This window comes from Hydractinia symbiolongicarpus, chromosome 4, assembly GCF_029227915.1.
Source record: "Hydractinia symbiolongicarpus strain clone_291-10 chromosome 4, HSymV2.1, whole genome shotgun sequence".
Classification (NCBI taxonomy): domain Eukaryota; kingdom Metazoa; phylum Cnidaria; class Hydrozoa; order Anthoathecata; family Hydractiniidae; genus Hydractinia; species Hydractinia symbiolongicarpus.
This window is the reverse complement of record NC_079878.1, coordinates 10,429,638-10,451,260: the sequence shown is the minus strand read 5'-3', so window position 1 is coordinate 10,451,260 and position 21,623 is coordinate 10,429,638. Positions and strand designations below refer to the sequence as shown.

Here is a 21,623-nt window from a genome sequence, read left to right as displayed (position 1 = left end):
AATAACTTTTTGCCAGAAAAGCTTGTCAGATAAACTTAAAATCATGCAAATATAGCATATCCGCAGAACACAATTTGATAATGTATTCGTAAACTATATTTAAAGTAATTTCTGAAAACCGGCCGAAATAAAAGTGAAACACCATGATTGATTATTGTCTTAGTTAGGCAACTACATAATCCTTGATTATAAGTCAAGTCAAGTTAGAGTCAACTTAGAGCCTGATTATATGAGACGAGTTGACTCGGTGTTGGACCGGTTGGTGGGTTAACCCGTTTGAAAAAATTACATACTATATGGGAAAAGTCAACCCGGGTCAAGACCTACACTGCTGCCGGGTTGAAAAAAAATGCGCATAATTTTTTAAAAATGGCGGATGCTAGATGTAAACAAAGAAGCGAAATTGTAATTATAATTATAATTAAGCATTTTGGTCGCCAATAGTTTGTTATTCCAAATCCAAAGTGTTCTGTATTTGTCAGTGCTTCGAAGAAATTGCCTAATACAGAACATATTGACATATTTTTTTACAAAACGAAAAATCTCTTAAAACGTTTGAAACACCACCAGGGAAATCCACGTAAGCTGCTCTACAAGTTCTGAAATTCATTTAAACCTCTTGTTTGCTACCATTATTGTTTTTCTTCTGTTTTGGATCGCAAAGCGCATGCTCTTCTTTTTCTCGGCAAAGTGATATTATATGAACCGAGTCATCCCACCTAACCAGCCCGTCCCGGGTTGAAAAAACGAGCCAGCTCGCCTAGACGGGTTGACTCACCTTACAATGTAAAACATTTTTAGTAGAGATCTGCCATTATGCCGAGCTGTGTAATTTTATCATGCTGAGCATGTGGCGAGCCAACTCGCCTCATATAATCTGGCTCTTAAATGCGCAAATGTGTGTTTACTTATCTTGTAAGTAAAATTAAAGGGGGTAAATATTGAATTCTAGAAGCAACAAAGGTTTAGAATTGTCCATTTTAATTAATAATGCCATATTACCCAACACATTACCCACTCTTCAAGTAAGTGCTTTGTACGATGTAAAAAAAATCACTTGCCAGTTTTATAGTAATGTTTCTATGGATTACCTTATTCCATGAAATTAAGGAGTCATGAAATTAACGCGGTTTTTTAAAATTCGCGTTAATTTAATGACCGTTAATTTCATGACTCGTTAATTAAGATACTATTAATTCGGTAACTTTTTTATAATATGTTAAAGCCTAAAAACATAAAAAAAACATTTTTTTTTCCAAATTTCTACTATTTCCTGCTCATCGGACGATAGTTCAACGCAGTCTTTTTAAAAATAGCTTTTGTATAACCACCATACCCTGATACAAGTGAAAAATAAACTGGAATCACTTTTCTTTAAATTTGTAAATTTTTAACATCGTAAACTTTTATTTCGATCTTCCGAACCGCCTTGTAATAGAGGAGACCGATTCACTACTGTGCATTTGGCTGTTGCCGTAATTTTTGCATATTCTCAAATTCGCGTTAGTTAAATGAATTTTTGAAAACAACCTTGCTCAACCGCGTTAATTAAATGCCTTTTTCAAAATAATTTCATTGAACTGCATTAATTTCATGACATGCAATGTTTTGAAAAAACTCTACATAACTAGAGCGAAGTTAACTTAAATCTTGATGGAAGAACAGTTTAGTATTACATTAGAATTTATAACTCTTCATTACTTTTCAAACAACAGTTAGACAATATTGAACTTGGTGGTGGTTACGTTAGAAATGCCATGATTAGTTTTTTTTAACAAATGACAAATTTCCATATTTTGACGTTTGCAATATTTTCATGTCAGTTTAATTCATGATATACGCCCCATGTTGCACGATATACGCCCTATATTGCATGATATACGCCCTATGTTATATAATATACGCCCTATGTTGCAAATAAAGAAGAACTATGTATATTTCCCGGAAAACATCAGGGTCATTTTTTTGATCTTGTGAGGTAGCCAATCAGTTTTATATGGATGTTTTGTATGTTTTAAATTACCTTGACAAGTTACGCGTTGCTACAGAAAATGCAAATAATAAAAGCAAAGAATAACTTGCATACTTCTCGGAAAACATCAGGGTCATTTTTTTAATCTTCTCAGTTAGCAAATCAGTAGGTTTTAAATTACTTTGGCATGTTACGTGTTGCTACAGAAAGTGTAAATAAATGTAGTTTATATGAGGGAATATAAGATCTCAAGGTTAATTAGCTTTTACTTTCTTGTAAATTAGGTGTCTACAAAACGTTTTAATAAGCTATATACCCACAATTTCCGAAGAATGGCGGGTAATGAACGATCACTGAAAAGGTCAAAGTATAAGTAAATATATGTTCCTTTCGTAGTGTGCAGTTATACAGAGTACGGAGTATAACTTCGTATAGCGACATGTTTACTCCGCATAGACGAAAAAATATTTAGTACAAAAAGCTGTGAGCGGCGCAGACAGCTTTAAGAGTATAATGCCGACACTGGTTTGGCTAGACATTAGCGAATGTAAGTCGAAGTCTAAACTAAGTATTCTTATTAAAAATTTACTCTAGGCTATTCCAGTTTAGAAAATCGTGCCTAAAACAAGCAAATAATTTGTGCAAGAAGAAAAAAGAAATATTAGACAAACGTTAGTATTAGTAGAAGTGCCAGTTGTCAACTTTTTTTTGGAAATAGTTTAAAACAGTCATATATTTGCAATATTTCACTTTCAGAACATTCGTTGGCAGACGTATAGCTAAACCAAACTCTAGCAATTTTACGGAGTATTCCTCCGTATAGAAACCACACTCCGTACGTCACATATACACACTGTAGAACCATATAGACGTGTAGACAACCTGCTTATGAATAATTAATTTTTTATGATGAATTTAGTACTTTTTCATTTTTATTTTCTACAAAAAGAAAAATCTTCCTTTTTAAAATATATTAAATATCATGTAGGGAGCCTTTCTGTAATTGTTAATTATATTTAGATGCCCAATATAATATTTAGAATGATTTAAGTTGTTGTTTTTGTTTTCAGTGATCATAAACTTTACCACCGCCATTAGCTTGACTTTCATGTGAGTCACTAAAGTCGAAAACCAACAGCGTTTCGTAGCCCCTTTAAAGCTAGTCTCTTACATGGTTAATGCCTCCGTGTTAATTTTTTTTAAATCAGTTGTGATTTTCTTGGACAACGCGCTCTATCAATTAAATAATGTTGTGGGATTACCTGGAAATTAACAGCCGAGTCATATTTTGCTTAACCCACTTACATAACACTTTCATTGTAAGTTCTCAAAATGCCCTACCCATTTTACGGAAAAAGGCTATCACAATCATTACTTCTCTTACTTAAACTATAACCATTTCTATTACTTTAAAATTCTTGTTAAATTTCATCTGGAAAACCCGCTTTTTAATTAAGATTCTGATGAGAACTGTTGCATATTTTTGCGATTTACAGCAATATATTTTGCAAAATCATTACCTTTCGCTTGCTTTTTCGCTTGCCAATTACTTTTGCGTTGAGCTGATTCTCTCGTGAGCTTTCAAGAAATTCGTAATTAAGGCATAAATGACATTGTGGCAATAAGTTGTGTAACTTTTGACGAACACTGTTCGCGGACTTTTCGTTATTTGAGTAAATACGTTTCAGCTTTTAGACTGACTCTTTTTTGACCTTTCTATGTTGTTTTTATTTGTATGTTATTCACAATTTTCTTTAATAACCTTACTGCCCTTCTTTTGAATACCTCCTGAAAAGATGAATTTCTAATTAAATACCCCGAAAATTGGTTCCCACGAAATTAAGATTTTTTTTCTTTTTTAAAAATAAATGATATTCATGAAAACGTAACAAATTCATAGCTTTAAGAATTATTAAAATAACTTAATAAATTAAATTTGATAAACGAAGAGCCAAGTTTCAAATAGTACACCTTTATGGTGGCCGAGGAGTGTCAACGCATAAAATGAATTCGAGAAGGAAAAATGTAAAGTGAAACATATTCTATAACGCAACTGATGACATTTCTCGGCCAACATCGTGGCCAATGAGTGTCACAAATTTTTTCGGTACCGTCAAATTTTTCACAATAACAATTTGTTTTCATCTTACCGTTTCCAGCTGTCCTCGTGCTTTCGGTTTTTCACACCGGCTGACCTCGTGGTATAAATAAGAATAAATAAACACTGGGTAAGGGGGGGGGGGGGGGGGGGATAGTAATTTTTTATTGTGTTGTTTTTACTGAAAATAGTAAGCATATTCTATTTATTGACGCCCTTTTTTCTTCCTTCATGAAGTAAAATAACGTCAAGTTTTAGTTAGCTTCCGCCTCTACTATGGATATTTTTATATGTGAGTATAATAATAAATGATAAGAAGTGACGATGTCTTGGAAAAACGATATATGCTTGATAAGATAAATAAGATATCGGATGTAATCAAAAATCTTAATAATTCAAACTCGTCAGAGAAGAACTCGTCAGAAAAACTTAACACTTAAGACTTGGGTGTTGGGCCGACAAAGAAGTCATCGTATTGCCCTCCTGCTGCTTCTATAATAGTTTAAAAAAATCTTCAAATCTTCTCAAAATAGCATCATTCAGTCTAAATTTTGCTAGTGGATATACTCCACAGTTACAACAGTTGAAATTGGATAGTTAAACCTAAACATTTTTACTTTTTCTTTAAACCTTCAGCATCTTCATGTATATTCACCAAGAATCGACTTTACCATGGCTTTTGTAATATCTTTTGAATTTACGGTAACGACAAATTTTATCATTGGGAACTTATTAGACGATAAATTTGTATTTTCACTTTTTTTGCACCATGACACTGTTAGGCCACGTCGCTGGCCGAATAGTGTCATCACTTTATAATGACTTTTACTTTGAACTTAAGTTTGAATTTTGTTTTCATTTTTAACTTAACTTTGACTTTGACATTTATTTTAGATTTTAATTCGTCTTTGCAAAATTCATTTTACGCGTTGACACTCCTCGGCCACCATACACCTTTTCGAATTAGTCTTTTTTTGTGCCGTTGCTATTCTTGAATATTTTTACACAAAATGAATGTGATTTTTGACATCCTTACCCGAAACTTGATAAAATGTGAAATCTTCAGACTCTTTCAGCAAACAAGTAACCTCTTACAACAGGTTTTATAACTTTGTCTTAACAAAACTCTGCTTGAAACCAAGGCTTATTAGTACAAGTAGAAAATGAAGAAGATTTTGGTTGTAACATTAACACTACCAAAACAACATTTTCACTTGTCGAATTAAGTTAAAAATTTACACACGCACCAATTCAATGATATGAATATGATCCTAAAGTAAAAAGATCAAAATCCTAGAATTTTAAAAAGCATGTAATCCAGGAAACATGCATTGCAACCTCGCACATGAGATATGAATTATCAGCCTAGATATTGATCAACTTTATAGTACATCATTGAACATATATTTTTGATAAATATAGCTATAAAAATAGCTGTTGCATTTTAAGTAGAAGTTATCATGAATCTTTTGGCATTCGACGTACGCAGGTTAAAGAGTTTAATTGTCAGTGTTCACAGCGAACTTAGGATTTAGGTTGTTAACTTAACTTCAACCGGTATATGTTTTTGCCAGGCGTCAACATGATCTGTTTCCCCCAATTTTCCGGGCTTTTGTGAGGATGGCGTAGATTTTCTTATTAAGCGGGCGTTGCAAAAACTGTAAGCAACACATTTACACTGTTTATCCGGCCTACACAAGTTATGAATTAGAACTTGTGTAGACCGGCATTGAGTAATGCTGTTTAACTATTTTGAGATTTGTCCAATAACAGTTATTAAAAGAGACAGGATTGTAGTTGTAAGTATTTTATAGCTCATGTGAAAGTAATTTTCATTTGAAATTATCTAAGTTGTCTAACACAGACAGAATATTTCGTGACATCTCAAATGATAGGTTTCACAAACTGTTGTCTCCTTCATGTCTTATAGCAATTTTTAGTGCAATAGTGGAAAGCTTTTTCTGGTGGCATTATTCTTGTGTTGATAAATTGTAATTTTTAGCTATTCCATCACATCACTGTAGGTCATTTTTATTAGCTAGTTACTTTTTGTTCTTGGCTTTTTATTGAGCTTCTCAAAAGAATTCCATTCTCAGAATATGAACCATAGACGGTGAAACTAATTTCATGAGAAAAATTAAAAAAATACTTTCCCTCTGCAATCACGTATTTTCTCCTCTTTGTAAATTTAAGTACGCGGCTCCACCATATAAAAATAAATACTCTGTGCTGCATGCACAATTTACTTCACAAAAAAAAACTAATTCAAAAAAACCTAAAGTCAATTAATTTGGTTTTTTCCTTACAAGGATGGAGAAAAAATTATTGGCGTCTTGATATTATTTACTAGCAATAAAAACTAAAACAACTTTCACCGCCTTGCACATTAACGGTTTCGTTGCATTCTTTGCATATCGTTAGCACACGTAAATTAAAACGAGAAGGTAATTTATTATATTAATACATTTACGTGGTTTGGCTTGCGTAAGAAAGAAGTAATCAATGCAGATAGTGGTCTATCAAGAACTGTAAAATTAGCTATCCGATTTTAAGTTACTTTTCATTCCCGCTTCTTTTTTTAATTGACATTCTTTAAAGCCCTGGTTTTGGTACACAAGGAGCTTTATAGAATAAAACTGCATGAGGCTAAAAACTAAACTAAGGTTTACATTAGCAATCTAAACCTTATAGAGGGGGAACGTTATTCCGTGACGCATTTTTTATTGTTTGAGGTTGTCCAAAAAGAAAATCGTAACCAGCAGGAAATACTTAATTAAGGAGTTGCACAAATGATTTTTTGCTTTTACACACTTGAGCCTAGTATTAACAGCATTAAAAAGCAAAGGATAATTGTTTTATACGTATTTTAAATGAGGATAGTAAGGTAATATCTAAAAAAATGACAAAAATGTCTCCGGCGAAAGAATGGTGACTCTAGGTTAAGTTTTATTTCGGAGGTAAAGAGTCCGTTACTTCTTTGACCTTTAAGTGGAAAATGGATTGAATCACCAATTGGTTTAATTGTTGCATTTACATCCTTCTTACAAACAACAATGTACTTCTACTAATTGACCATACAAACGTCTTAAATTTCTTTGATCAAACCGTATAAAAAGCTATTGTTGTCTGTTCATTGTATCCTTACATTGCAATTTTGCCACAGAGATGGTGGAAATCTTTCGCTCCTTATCCTTTGCACGCCTAAGCTTCTTATCGGTCACATAAAGCTTTATAAATTTAGTGAATCCAATTATTAAATCACTCAGTCAGTCAGTATCATATTGAAATAAAATTTTGTATAGAAAAAGTAAGCGCAAACTCTTTTAGTACGTGTTTGAAATAAAAGCATTCTATATTTTATGGAGATTATGGCGCTTAAGGCAAAAGCTACAGCTTAAATTCTTAAAGGCAAACTAAACGGCTAAAAATATTATAGGCCCATGTTTTTGGTATAAAAAACATCAGTAATAGACTTTATACTTGGGTCAATATTTTATATCTTAGGGGAGGGTGAGATGCTTAGTTGAGAGGGGCAGAGTTCTTAATCGAGGTATGGATGGTGTAATTAAGTCTTTAAACAGTAGAATAACTTCTTTTCTAAATTTTGCAAGGAAATTCATCCAGACGTGTGCTCTAAGGAGTAAGAAAAAATAGTGGCATTGATTAACGTGTAATTCTGCCCACATAGCAAGGATAAAAAAACGCAAGACATTGATATAGGTCAGTGTGGTTACCAAGCTCCTTTGGCATGATGAAATGGAGATCAATATCTTTATATATTGCATATTGCACTACCAATGACGTACTTAATCGATACGTTATATTGGCTGATGAACGCAAATGGTAAGACAAAGGATCAACATATTTATAAGTCCTTTGGATTCACTATGATACAGATATACAATGCATTAAACAAAAAAATTATATTATTAAACTTAACAAAACTTTCAATGAATAAATAATGCAAAATTCACAAAAGAATTGATCGTTATTTCTTTATAGATAACGTTTTAGGAAGAACACCTTCGACTTTCCTTCTTTCTATTGTTTTTTTTCGACAAACAGATTGACTTTTTTTCTACATTCTGGCTAGATTCGTTCGATATGTAGCAGTGATGTTATTATATTTTATTTTTGGTCCTCCTTCTGTGTGCACTGCAGACATTTACAACGTTGTACCATAGTTACTTCTATTGGTTTTAAAACTTCCAAAGTTTCACCTCCGACAGTTTTTGGACATTTCAAAAAGACGACCCTCTCATATTGCACTTCAGGTCCACATGCATTACAAACCTCTAACTCAGTTTCTCTAGTAAAGTTACTAGCAACAATTGAGGTACAAAGTCCCTGGCAGAAATTGTTCGGGATTGTCTTGTTGTAACAGCCAGATGCGGTAACATTCATTTCGAATGGTATTGTTAAACAATCTCTACTCGTCATAAGATCCTTTTCTGATGGAAGTGATGAATCTTCATTCTTCTCTTTTAAAGGTCCAGGTATTACGCAGTAAATGTAAGCGATAACAATAATCAATGCTGCTTGTTTACCTCCCATTACCTGCAATCTAAAAATCAGTAGATAAGTTACGTATGATGTTGCAACATTGGAGTCAAGATATATATGAAATGTATAAACTTTTATAGCTATTATTATACTCGCGGTTTTCAATGTCCTTGGTAGTAAAAGATGAGTAAATCAAGGTCATTGTTGCATCAGTAGAGCACCCACGCGTGGCTTTTTTCTCTTTAGAGTGATTAAACATTTCATTGCTTAAAGTTTTTCCGAAGAAAGCTCCTTCAGCAAGAGGGTGGGAATTATTAGAAAATGTGACAATTTGAACAATTTTAATGCTTAATTTTTGATTTAGTATTGCCTCAAGCATGTGCCAAGTGCTAATTTCTATACCTGTTACTTAATGACGGGACGCTTACGGTCTACTAGAAGGTTATTCATGATCGTAGTAACGATGATCATATCTTGTGATATATAATTCAAAAAACGATATGCTTCACAAATGCAGGAGAGAAATACTCAACACAAAGCTTTATTTATCCGACAAAGCACGCAAAAACAGTAAGGCTTAGCTATATTATCAATACAAGCAACTGTACATGTGGTATACCTTAATGGCAAATGAGCTTTAAGAAATATTGCCAGTTTAATCGTTTCTAAACAACTCTAGGTAGCTAGAACCATATACACACTTTTTACAGGCTTTGAGTATACTTATGACCTGTTGCTGCAGAAAGTTCTGTATGCAATGTAGTCTTTCTTTGAGAAGGCAAAAAAAGTTTATCTATGAAGTAGCTTTTCTTTTTTAAAAAAGAAGAGCAAACATGGCGCTTGTTTAGTTAATTTATGTGTACCATTTTGTTAATTTGGAGATTCTCATGTCGTCCCTGTTGTCGTAAAAAGCGCATTGATCAGTAAGGGATTTCCATTCTTGCCTCGATATACGTTCGTTTATTATATTTCAGCTAATACCCAAATACTTGTAAAGTTGAAGCATATCGCTAAAAATACGTTTAAATTAAGTTTTGTAATTTTTTAAATAAACACGCAATGAAATTTATTTTTGCCAACACAAACAAGCACCTCCTTAACCCCATTGAAAATTCATGTTAATAATTTTTTGTTCCTTTATCAATTTTATTAAAGATTCTGTGTACGACTTGGGAACCCATAAAAAACTCTCTAAAACAACTCTTTAATAAGCAAGCAGTAGCTTTGCATTGTATAAATGAAAAGTAAAACGTATTTCATGAATTTAATACTCCTCACATCATGCGATCTTTTTAACGACCTCCGCTGAATAAATAATTAAATTTAGTGAGAAATTTTTACGACTTTTCAAACTATCTAGAAATAAATGGACACCTTTATTATTGCTTGTTTAAAAACGATTTCTAAAAATTAAAAATTATATTGTTTCCTACTGGTTTTTCTTACCATTTCCGTTAATTGATTGTTTTTAGCTTAAAACGGCTCGAATATGACTCAAAAAGATGTAGCTACCTGATATTTACACGTGTTAATATATCTTTAAAATCATGCACAATCAACTTATCCGAAGTGTGAGACTCAGTTAACGATGCTGTGCATAACTACCTATGTTAACGTTAACATTACTGCAGAAAAAAATCAATACACTATCGATTTTATTGTTTCCTCCATTGAGCTTCAACGGCATAACGACCAGACGCCTCATTCACTTCCAGGTATCCTTAAAAGCGCAATGACTACGTGTTGATCACCATTTTAACTTATAGCTAAGTCAAACGTAAGGTGGAACTCCGATTTGCGGAGCTACTCATTTCATGATGGATGGGAGTTCATTTCAACTCGTGATTGATGTGGGTACATTTTAACTCATAATGGATGTATGTCTAACGCAAGTTTACAGCAGTCCCTTTGTCTTCGGTACATATTAAAATACAAAAACATATCAACGACTTACTTTATCAGTGACACGTGCTAATCTTTCCTCTTCAATGGTAAATCTGTGACTGGTCCTCAACAGTGTATGCAGCGGAATTTAAATGTTCTCCTAAAATTAAAAGTATACACCGCAAGTATGAGACGTTTATTAATTGGTGAGAACAATTGCGATAGTTTTAAAGAGAGAAGAAATGTTGTGACAAGCTACTTAGCAACTGTCATTCATCATTTGTAATTGACAGCTCTCTATCATTCCGTTGTATTGTTATGTCAAGTAAGATTTCATTCATCAAGTCTAATAACACCTCAAGAACATGTTTTTAATAATGTAAAACCGCGTTTAATAATTTGGAACGGTAAGCGTTTTATAATTCCTTTGTTGACAGAAAAAAGAAATTACCAAAGCGAGTAGTATGGGCGTTTCAAGTATTTACATTGGGCGTTATAGGGGGCTTGTTTGTTATGTTGGCTTCATTGTCAGGCAATCTAGACAGCGCATGTGAGTAAAAATAGAACAAGGAGTAATTCTAGGCATAGCAAAGCTTAATGTGGTTTCCGGTGTGCAATACTAGTTAGTGTTAATAACATAGTAGCCTTGATTGGTCGAGATGCACCATCCTGCGTACTTATCCACGTGTTCTTAGCTTCCCAATATTGCGTTTAAAACTTAGTTGCCTTGTACTCGACTACTTCAAATGTTACTGGACGTTTTTTCTTCACATTTCGTGTGCAAGTAAAGGCACTTCTAACGTAAACCGGATGACATACAACTTGTGCTATATGTAAACTGTACCTCATTCTATTTCTATTTTAATTTTATAAGTATAAAATAGGGATATATACAAATATAAAATGTAAGCCAATCCAGACTGAATAGTAAAAAAAAATAAAAGGAAGTAGTTGTAATGCATTTAAGACATTTTTTTGTACCCAGTATAGAGTATTTTCCCGATATGGCAAAAACGTTATATAAGAACGGACTGAAGCCATTTCAAAATATGAACAGCGGTGAAAAGACTAGAATACGTTACTTGCGGATATATAGGGGGTGAACAAGAAAAAATACTTTGCTACTGTGAGTCAGCAACTGCGAGTCATTATATAGATTATGTATTCAAAAATTTAACTGCATAAATTCCTCTTGGCAAGAAAAAGCATTAGGTTCTGCCAAGGACATCTATTACACCTCCTATTGCGATTTCTGTTATTCTTCTAAAAATATTTTTATAATTATATTAATTGCTAGTCATTAGGCTTTAATAATCTTTCCAAGGAGTTGCTATGCTGTATAAATAAGTTAGATTTCGCAGGAAGGAAACTGTGCGTCCATGTTGGCAAATTTTAATAAGAAGGAGGGCAAGTGCTTAAGTTAATCACTAATGTTGCTATATCGGATATAAAACGACCAATTGTTCCTCCTCTTCTGTCAAACAACAATTCTATGCTCAATTTTAGAGTTAGAGCAGCTAACCATACATTTTGTTTTCAACATAGCATAGGAGAGTGGTGGTTTTCTTATTGTTCTCACATTGAAATGTGAGAGCCAAACGGAAATAGAGGAAGTAAAAAAGTGACGTAAGAGAGAAAGATAAATATTTTCATCAATATTTTCTCATGCTTTTGCGCGGTTTGTAAAATTCAGATGTTACACAAAATAGTTTGGCAACTTAAACTGCATTTGTAAGATATCTACTTCTGTTTGGCATCACTAATGTGTTTACATTTTAATCAAATGTGTTGAAATTTTTAAGTTAGCTACCTTGTCTTATTGTCTATTTGGCTCCGCATTCACGGCATTGTCTCAACTGCACTTGAAATAAGGTAAAAGCTTCCTTAAACAGACACGTGCGAGACAAACACTCTTGTCCGCTTTCGCAAGAAAGAGCTGTCCGTTTTGAAGGACCTAAATCTAAAAATTTCAAATGCTTTACACATTTCTTTGTTTATAAAAATATGCTTAATAGGAATATTAAGATGGGATTTCAAGTTAAAAATAATAGATATAATGTTTAGAACAATAGAGAAATTAGAATTTTTTTTGATATTTTTACAGAAGTAACATGTATTAAACGGTTGTTACGCAGGTTCTGGGAATAGGATGGGAAGTCTTTTGTAGTTATTAACGTAGCATGTCGTCCCTACCATTTCAACGCGTTTAATGAATTTCACTGGCAATTATAACGAAGTCATGAATAATGCAAAAAGGCAATGCTTCTGCTTGATAAAATGCCACGTTGTTTTAAATCATTGATTCATCTTAAGTCCCAGAGCCTTACAAATACGGAAGTTTTAAAACGTATGCTTAGATACTGAACGATGGAGCTATATAGTTTGAAATGCTTATCTTATGGTAGAGCCGGTTATATTTCAGTATTTATACTTCACACCGTACTTTAGATCTCAAACAACAAAATTTGATGACTTTTATAATAATTTCTTTAAGTGCTGAGAAAGTATTAAGATAGATAACTAAAAAAAGACATATGGGAGTTTTACGGTATATGAAATGCAATAAAAGGGACTCTTCAAGTGGACATCTCTATAAGACAAAACGTTCATATGTGCATATGTGCACGCACATTTTTGCACTTCAACTTCTCAAAGGTGCCTCTATCAAGCAGAAACCCTTGTGCCAAAGTTTGGGTACTAGGTTATCAAATTGTTTATTCCACAAATTTTCGAAATGTTTTTCTACGTATCTAGAGTCGTATAAACAGGTTTTCCATGTCTTTAGAAAGTTCCCTGTTGATACAAAAAGTTATAGAAGGTTTTATTCCTAACAAGATGTCTGATTTTTCGGTGAATAGAGCAAAATAACTTACTAAAAATCAAAATATTATCCTAAGTAAAGACTATTAACCTTACAGTTGTACTTAAATCATTCTAAAGCTGCAGTACTAAGTACACTTATCAGGAAAAGTAAAGGATATAGCACGCCTTAAGAGTACATAATTTGCTGGCAGGACTTTAAATACAGAGCTTTCCGATCTTTACCAAATTAAGAAAAAGCAGAACCCTCTTCTGCATGCTGGACTAGACGTTAATTGACTCTAACAAAAGCTACTAAAGCATTGGACACAACAATGGCATGTATAAGTGATATATGTATAATTTAGCACATTAAAAATGCCTAAAAAAGTCCTTGTCTGTCGTAAATCTACCGCAATAGTTACTTTTTCAACAAGCTAATAAACATTTGATAGAACTAAAAGGACGAACTAAAAAAATTAAATAAAGACGATGCAATAATAAAGGTAATAATTTGAATCACCTTAACGAACATCAATATTGTTATTACTATTTTTTGTCTTGCAGTGCTACTAAATCAATGATCTCTCTTTGGATCAACTTTGTTACAATACGATGTCTGCTACATCATGTTTGTAACCCAAAAGCACGCCATGTAAAGGGTTAAGTAAAACGTTTAACTTTGTAATTTCTCTATACAGCAGCCTACTGATTTTAAAAATGTTTCCCTTGCTAAAAATCACCTGTGTTACCTTTAAATAATGCAAAAACAAGATAAAAATTAGTCATGCTCGATCTTTTGTGACAGATATAATAATGTCAAAAAAAATTATTTGCTGTAATATAAATAGCACGAGAGATAAAACACGTTTATTAAAGGAGAAATTTTTTTTCGGAATTGTAATTTTTGTATGTTTTTTACTACTATTTATTGTTGTCATTCATTATTATACAGACTTCACAAATATTTGTTATTTTTGTAGCACGTACAATAATAATAAGCTGCTCATCAACTCATTTGGCTTCTTTTTTAAATATATTTTCGTCCTTAAGACACTTATCTTTAAAGATTTCCATATCACTTTATGACATCATCATTGATAATGTTGAATACTTGAAATATCTTGCAAACTTACGTAATATTGACACCTTTTTGGTGTGGACATACTTTTTTGATGATATCTTTATCTTAAGCAATTTTTTCTAGCTTGAAATGACGTCTCTTTAATTAGGTAAAAATGTTTATCCTCCTGTTCATGTATCACCAGCTATTTAATCCTCAGAAATCATATAAACGACGTAATTAGATCAACGTCATAAATAGGTCAGCAAAAAAATTGGCGTTCAATTAATTGAAATTCAACGCCTGGTAACAAAAATTTAAAAACTGTCCAATGCGTTATGCTAACATTATTTTTTCTCAATATTGCTAAGGGTTACGAAGCTTTCTATACCTCGTTAGGCAAAGAAATGATAAAGACATGGCAACTAAATGAGATACCACCTGGTAAGTTTTTTAGTTGCTGATATTGGCTTCAGGAAGTAATTTAATTTTGCAGTGCTTTATTAATGCTAATTAATTATTTGCTGATATCTCATCATTGATAAGCCAGGATATTTTTGGATTTTCCTGCGCAATCTTCAGATGTTTACGAATTAATTGTCGTACCACGTAACTTTGTATCAGCTTGGTCTTTTAATTTTCATTTTTGTTGCACACTCCAGCTATTTTACACTAGATGTTGAGAAACCAGAAAATGAACTTGTAAGTAAAAGCTACAACTGATTGCATTTTAGGTATTCCAGGAACGAAGTGACAAAATTAAACGAAACAAAATGGTAGACACAAGTGGGACAAACACGCTTCAAGCTAGCTTTATTTGGTAGAAAAATAAAATTTACTTGTCCATGAAAATTAACTTACTCTGAAGGTATAATTAATTTAAACCAAACATGTATCTACAGCTGACTAGCTACCTGAAAAGATATCCGGACACTTTACAGCTAGCAATTTATTTGCTATTTTTTATCACATAAATATAGGCAATATGCATTTACTTATTTATTATTTTATATCTCTGCTTTTCGGAAAATCGCTGTTTAAATAAAGGACTGCATCGACTTCATTCTCTCCGTTCTGTCTCGTTATTTGCTTACAATATGCCGCCATTTTCATATTCTTTTTATATATATATATTCAGATCACATGAGTATGAGCATTGTATGAAGGGGCAAAAAAACGAGCTGTTGTTTTTTGGCTATAGTAATTTAGCTACACGAAAGTCGAGCTGATGGCAGGGGAAATAATTATAAGTAACGAGAACAAAAAAAACTCCTTAATACCAAAATGTATCCAAAAAAAACTGAAAAGCACCTGATATTTATATTCATTATTTATTTAATATAAGGAGTAACCTTACTTTTAAATTCAGGTTTTATAGTAACAGAATCTTTAAATTTCTTTTGAATCAGCTGGTTAGTTAGCTAATTTCTTTGCTCAAAAACATAATTATTGCATGTAGTGAAGCCAGTCGAAGCATCAATAATGGCTTTTGAATTTATCTACAGGTATTAATTCCTTTCTTAATGCTCTTTAGGATAGCATTTTTAACAAATACACTTCCTCGTGTCGTCTTTTCTTCCTGATCAAAGAAACTTTCGATTTTTCTGTTGTGTATTATATATTTACAGACTGCAGCTTATTTTACCGCCAAAACAAGTATACTAAAAGGTTATGTATCTATTTGGAAAACACCATTAAATTGTACCAAGTCGTAGAAAAGTATTAGTTATTCATGACAATTTTTTTTATATTTTTGCAATAAAATTGGTATAATTTTTTGTACCTTGACCTTCTGAGTGGTCTGGTTGTTACACAATGTTATTCATAATGTCCAAGGATGGGGAGTAACATCAATGACGAAGAATTTACTTAAGCCATTTTGTAACCCCTTGAACTGGGTGATTCTAGCTACTGTTATTAGTACGCTGTCGAAGTGCTCGTCGCTATTTATCGCCCCTTTTCTCTCCGATTATTGACGGCCACGCTTAAAATTAACGCTTCCAAACAAAATGCTGGAGATGTTTACTTAGGAGGTTCACTTAATCTTTCATTGGATATTTCTTGTCAATTTACTTGCTACCTGCAGTAAAGGTTTTCCGATACTAACTTAAATGTACATGTACATCAATCAGTTCATTGTGTTAAGTAAAGCAACATTTGGTAAGAAGCATAATTAAATAAAAGAAAACACAACAACCACTTGTACATTCGCCAAAATTGCGTGATAAGTTTGGAATATATTAAAGTAATTTTTCTACAAGGATGCCCTGTGATATCTAAATCACATATTAGACAAAAGAAAAGTATTAAAAAAAAATGTTTTAATATCTCACAACCACTACGTCATCTAGGTTTATCTTTTTTAGTGTCTCGTTTTCCATTGTACTACGCTAATTCTTTTTATTTATAATATTAAATTATATTTTTATTGATTCTTTTTATTTTTCCATATGGAGACGTGTGTATAGAAAGTATGAAACGCCGATATAATAATTGTCTTTTCATCAATTATTCCTCCACACCCTAAAAAAATCCACCTATTCAAAGTTCTTCTATATATCTAAAGAATAAGAAAAACTAAAAAAAAATTAACATACCTTTTTGAGATGACAGCCTGACAGAAAATTTTGTATGATAGAATATAAGGTTTTGTGAATTACAAACGAGAATTCTATCTTTTATAGTGGTCCTAAAAAGGGTGCGATATTGGTTACCTATGTTAACTTATCCGCCCATTAGCAGACACTAGGTGGTACTTTTACTTTATTATAGCTACATAATATAGCTACATAGTTATAGCTACATAATGCGCGTGTTTCCAGTAATGTTAACACCCGGTTATGTCAATTATATGGTAACTGAAGTAAGCCGGATATGGCTGTGAGACCACCTTCTAAGCTTTTGATCAAATTATGTGTTACTAAGCTTATACTAGAATTGATCAAGAGAAGAGAAAATTAAATGTTTTTCCGATAATTGTTTACAAAAAAGAATTGTTAATTGTTTGCTTTTCGAATTTTAGTATTTTAGTGGAAAATATTGCGAAGAGGTTGTTATTGCTAAAGAATATACTTGTTATGGGCTAAATATCTTTACTGTTTCTGTTCAAATAAGAAGGCTTTAAATTTCGAGTAGGTCCGTATTATCATATCGCTTACGTGTGTAATATATACTTTTTTACATTCACCAACTTCTTTGGCCTAAAAACACGGACATTAATAGAAACGTATGTGCGTATGTATTATAATCATCTGAAATTTATTCGACAGTATTGAATCAGGCCTTTTCGAAGCTCTAAAAAGCCTAGGAGTGAGAGTAGCGTTAAAAGAGAAAAAAATTAACACGATGCCATATAATTTAAGATGTCGCCAAAAGAGATTTGCTAACCTAAAGAAATCCGAAATGACGAAACTTTGTAATATAGCCTTGCAAATAATTTGGATATGTCCTATCATTTGATAAATGTCGAAATTTGAAATAAGTTGTATACTACAACGCACTTTTAGAAGCTTTATCTCGCACTTTTTGATTATCCTGAGCCTAGTAAAGAAAAACAAACCTTACCAACCAAAAACGTATCAAATATACGCAACAGGTCACGAAATAGACCTGTATCATTTTAAAGCAAATATTGCCAAAAATATATCTATTGCTGAAATTCAATTTAAGGCATTAATTAATTATATAATTAAATTATATAATTCATTTTTACATGACAAATGTCATTCGTACCAAGTTTAAGATAACAACCGAACACAATGGAATTTATTGTGATAGAGTATTATTGCCTCCCTTTCTCGACATTAATTATTAATGCAACATTAATATGTGACATTAATAAAAAGAGTTCTATTTCTGAAAACATTGTAATTAATCAAAGAAAAACATTACAAAACTTAACATAACTTTTCGAAATGATATTCTATTTTTTATGGTATGTACTAGAAGTGATTGCTGGATTAAGTCAGTATGTTATTTTTCTTGTACAGGGATTTTAAAAAATGTTGTAGCTAATGTGGTTCACACCAGTGACCACATAGCCACGCATTAAAAAAACTAGGCGTGTCACCCAACATCACATATGCTTTTATTGATGTACCCTTTGTTGTTATGGCAATGACATGGCAACCTAGGTTACCGCAAAGAATAAATATACCACCTGATGAGGTTGGTCTTTGTAATGAACAAATGCTTTATTTTAACATATTTTAACTTATTTAAAAACTTTTAGCTGCCAACGGTTGCAATTTTTCTTAAGGTGAAGATCGTAGAATTGTATATAATATTAAATTTAGCTCATAGAATATTATTAATTATGCTGCACATTTTATATTAACCAGTATAATCTGACCTGATGTTGGCAGCTCTTATTTTTTGAGCCTTCTTCAGCCTGTGTTCGTATTTTGTTCTAAATATTAGGTACACAACTTCAGGATATAGCCTTATTTTGTTCTTATATATTGACAATGGATATGAATATTATTTACGTGGATAAAAAATGACTAAATGATGGAATGAAGAATTGTAATTTTATCAGGTTACATCTTTTTCTTATTTGATTCACGGTTGATGGACGGTTTTGTCGTATGTACGACAACAATATTTTTGATGAGTGTACATAATTGATAGCAAAAACGCTCGTTTAGAAAATCAGTAAACATCAAAGAGCCGAAATTCAATTTTTCGCTGGTTTTAAAAGTGCCCATTGTCATGCCAGTTCAAAAATGGCAGTGCAACAAGAGAAAACATTGCATGATGAAAAAACTTGTACCTATTTCGACGACGATTTTGATGAAATTTCAGAGTTTTTTAGAACAAAATAAAATACTAAGAATTGAAAAAATCTGCAAATGTCATTTCAGTAATTTTTAAGAATATTTTTTATCGCAATTTTACCCTCGGCTGAATAATTTCCTTCTCACTTCTGTCAATAAAACTGTATTTTTTATACTTTTAGCTGATCTCTTTTTTGTTTATAGATTGAACCAGAAACATTTCAACTTGAACATTTATGTGTGAAATTTGTGAAAAGCTTCGCAAGAGCAAAAGGTAAGCTGAAACTCCACAAAAGAAAGCACACAACAACAACATCAACTACAGCAGTGGATAATAAAGAAGTCAATGTGCCAATCGTAACTATTCACAGGTTGTCTTGTATTGCAGCTGATTCCTGCAAAGTTACAGAGTTTTTGTAGCAGTATCAATAATTAGATAACATTTGATTTAATACATAACAAAAATTTTATGTTAAAATTGTTCAAAATAGCTCAGTTTATTTCAAACATTAAGTGACTATTCATCGAAAATACTTACAATAAAAATGGCTGATTTGATTTTATCGTCACAAAATAAAAAATTGGATCAGCAAGAAGAAATAAATATTAGGTGTATTAGTAAAAAAGAAGACAGTGGTTTACAAATACGTTGGTGGATATGTTATGCACAAATTGTACCAGAAGTTGCAGAACTCTAAAAATTCTCATTATACACAAGATGAATATCAACAAGCTATGGCTATTTAAGGAAAAAATAAAGAACAGCAACAAAAACCACAAATTAGAGAGTAAATGCTTTAAATTGAGGTGGTCTATGGAGCATTAGGAAATTACACGCACAAAATATTTAATGTAGCAGAAAAGTTTTTTGTACACAAGTATAAAAATCAAGATTAGGAAAAATTGACATTCCAGATCTTGTTAATAAATTGGGATAACTTTCATAAGTAAAATATTTTTACAGCAGTGTTATTTTTAAAACAGAACTGTTATTAATGCCGAAGTTACTAAGAATACTCTATACATGCTTAACGCAAGGGATGTTATTGAAAAATGCAAGGCAGAAGCAAAAAGAGCAAAAAAAAATCTTTACGAAAAAAGTTAACAAAAAATCATTTCTTTTGTTTGTTATTTCTACGCTGCACACCAAAATAGTTTCAAACTGAATCTTAGCAAAATCGTTCTATTAAAACATACGGCATTCCTTCTGCTAATAAAATTTCACGACCTCGATCATTAAAAATGTAGTTATTTCAAGTCGTTCGTATGTTGATGTAACATTTTACTACATGCTCTGTTTTTAATATTGTTTCTTCACTGTTCAAAAATAAGAATAAAAATTACAAAGTGCACGCACAATGATAAACTCGACCAGTTAAGTCTTAAAATTTAAATTCTAGAGGTTTTGCTCCTCTAAGTCACCTAAAAAGAGGTCTGCGAACAGTCTTCAGCAGGAAGGCCAGTGCAGTCAAACCCCCTTGCTGACATAATAAACTAATAAAACTTTTCTGTAGCGATTTAAATTGCTCATCTTCCAGCTTCTCAAAATAATGGCAACGGTTGTGAGAAGGTAACTACATCTGTTGCGAAATGGGCAAAGCTAAATTTTAGCTCTGATTCAATTCCGCGTATAAGGAAAACAAGCATGAGTGTCAAGAGTGTCTTCTTTTTTAAAAGCTAAAAATTCTAAATCATGATCACCTAATTCAACGTATCCTATTGATTCTCCTGTGTGATTATCAAAAACCTATAAATTTTGCCTAGCCTCAATAGTATTTCTTATCTTATGTTTAACATGCTGAGTTAGCAGAAAGGTATAAAATCACTGTAAGTTAAAGTAAATAAAAATTAAAAATAAAATACAAAAATGTTGAGGCCGAGCAATAATTCTTTGATCCTGTGTGATTCTGAGCCCACAAATACCTTATAAAAAGTGTTTATACTTTGGGCGTAATATATTATAATTTCAATAAGCTTCCCTGCTTGAATAACCGCCCCCCACTTCACAATATAGCCAGAGCTTTCAATTTTAACTGATGAAGATACTGTTCCATGCCAAGTATATGAAAATGACGTTGTCACAGCAACACCCGAGTTTCTTACAGTCAATTCAGACCAGGAAGACAAAGACGAAAACATTGAGATAGATTAATTTTTGTTTAGATGTTGTTCGTTAAAAGTGAAAAAAAAGAAATGAATTAACACATTTTACTTGTGTTTTTTTTTTAGGAAAATAAGTAACCGCCCTGCTTAAATAAGCGCCCCTGCTGATAAGTGCTGATAAGATAACCCCATTAATCATAAATTTTAAATAAGCGCCGCGGGCGCTTACACCGTCATTACGGTAGCCTCCTTCATTATTAAAATAAAGACGTTAATGACGTACAATGTGAAATTGAATTGTGCGCGGTCAGGAAGAGATAGAACAAAGTTCTGAATAAGAACTCAAAAATTTTAAAAGCTACGCAGAGTGGTTTCGATAACTACTTGATCTTGTACAAAATTTCAGTCTACTTTGAGAAAAACTGA

The 21,623-nt window shown here is 32.3% G+C and overlaps 1 protein-coding gene and 1 long non-coding RNA gene across 3 annotated transcripts in view; one reads left to right on the top strand and one right to left on the bottom strand.

Moving 5' to 3' along the window:
- Window positions 1–21,300, top strand: part of LOC130641187 (uncharacterized) — a 38,179-nt gene extending 16,879 nt beyond the window's left edge. For both annotated transcript variants that reach the window (XR_008982441.1, XR_008982440.1), the window contains one exon: window positions 19,299–21,300. This is a non-coding gene — a long non-coding RNA (uncharacterized LOC130641187). The remainder of the gene's footprint in view (window positions 1–19,298) is intronic.
- On the bottom strand, window positions 7,393–10,592 carry LOC130641185 (gremlin-1-like). Its single transcript, XM_057447879.1, has 2 exons — window positions 10,528–10,592; window positions 7,393–8,634 (listed from the first exon to the last, which is right to left on the bottom strand). Exon 2 carries the CDS (start codon window positions 8,622–8,624, stop codon window positions 8,199–8,201), a length of 426 nt encoding a protein of 141 aa, XP_057303862.1. The 5' UTR covers window positions 8,625–8,634; window positions 10,528–10,592; the 3' UTR covers window positions 7,393–8,198.
- Window positions 21,301–21,623: the final 323 nt, after the last annotated feature.

Coding starts and splice junctions, on each gene's coding strand:
- LOC130641185 (XM_057447879.1), bottom strand. CDS start 8,624: ATGGGAGGTAAACAAGCAGCATTGATTATTGTTATCGCTTACATTTAC.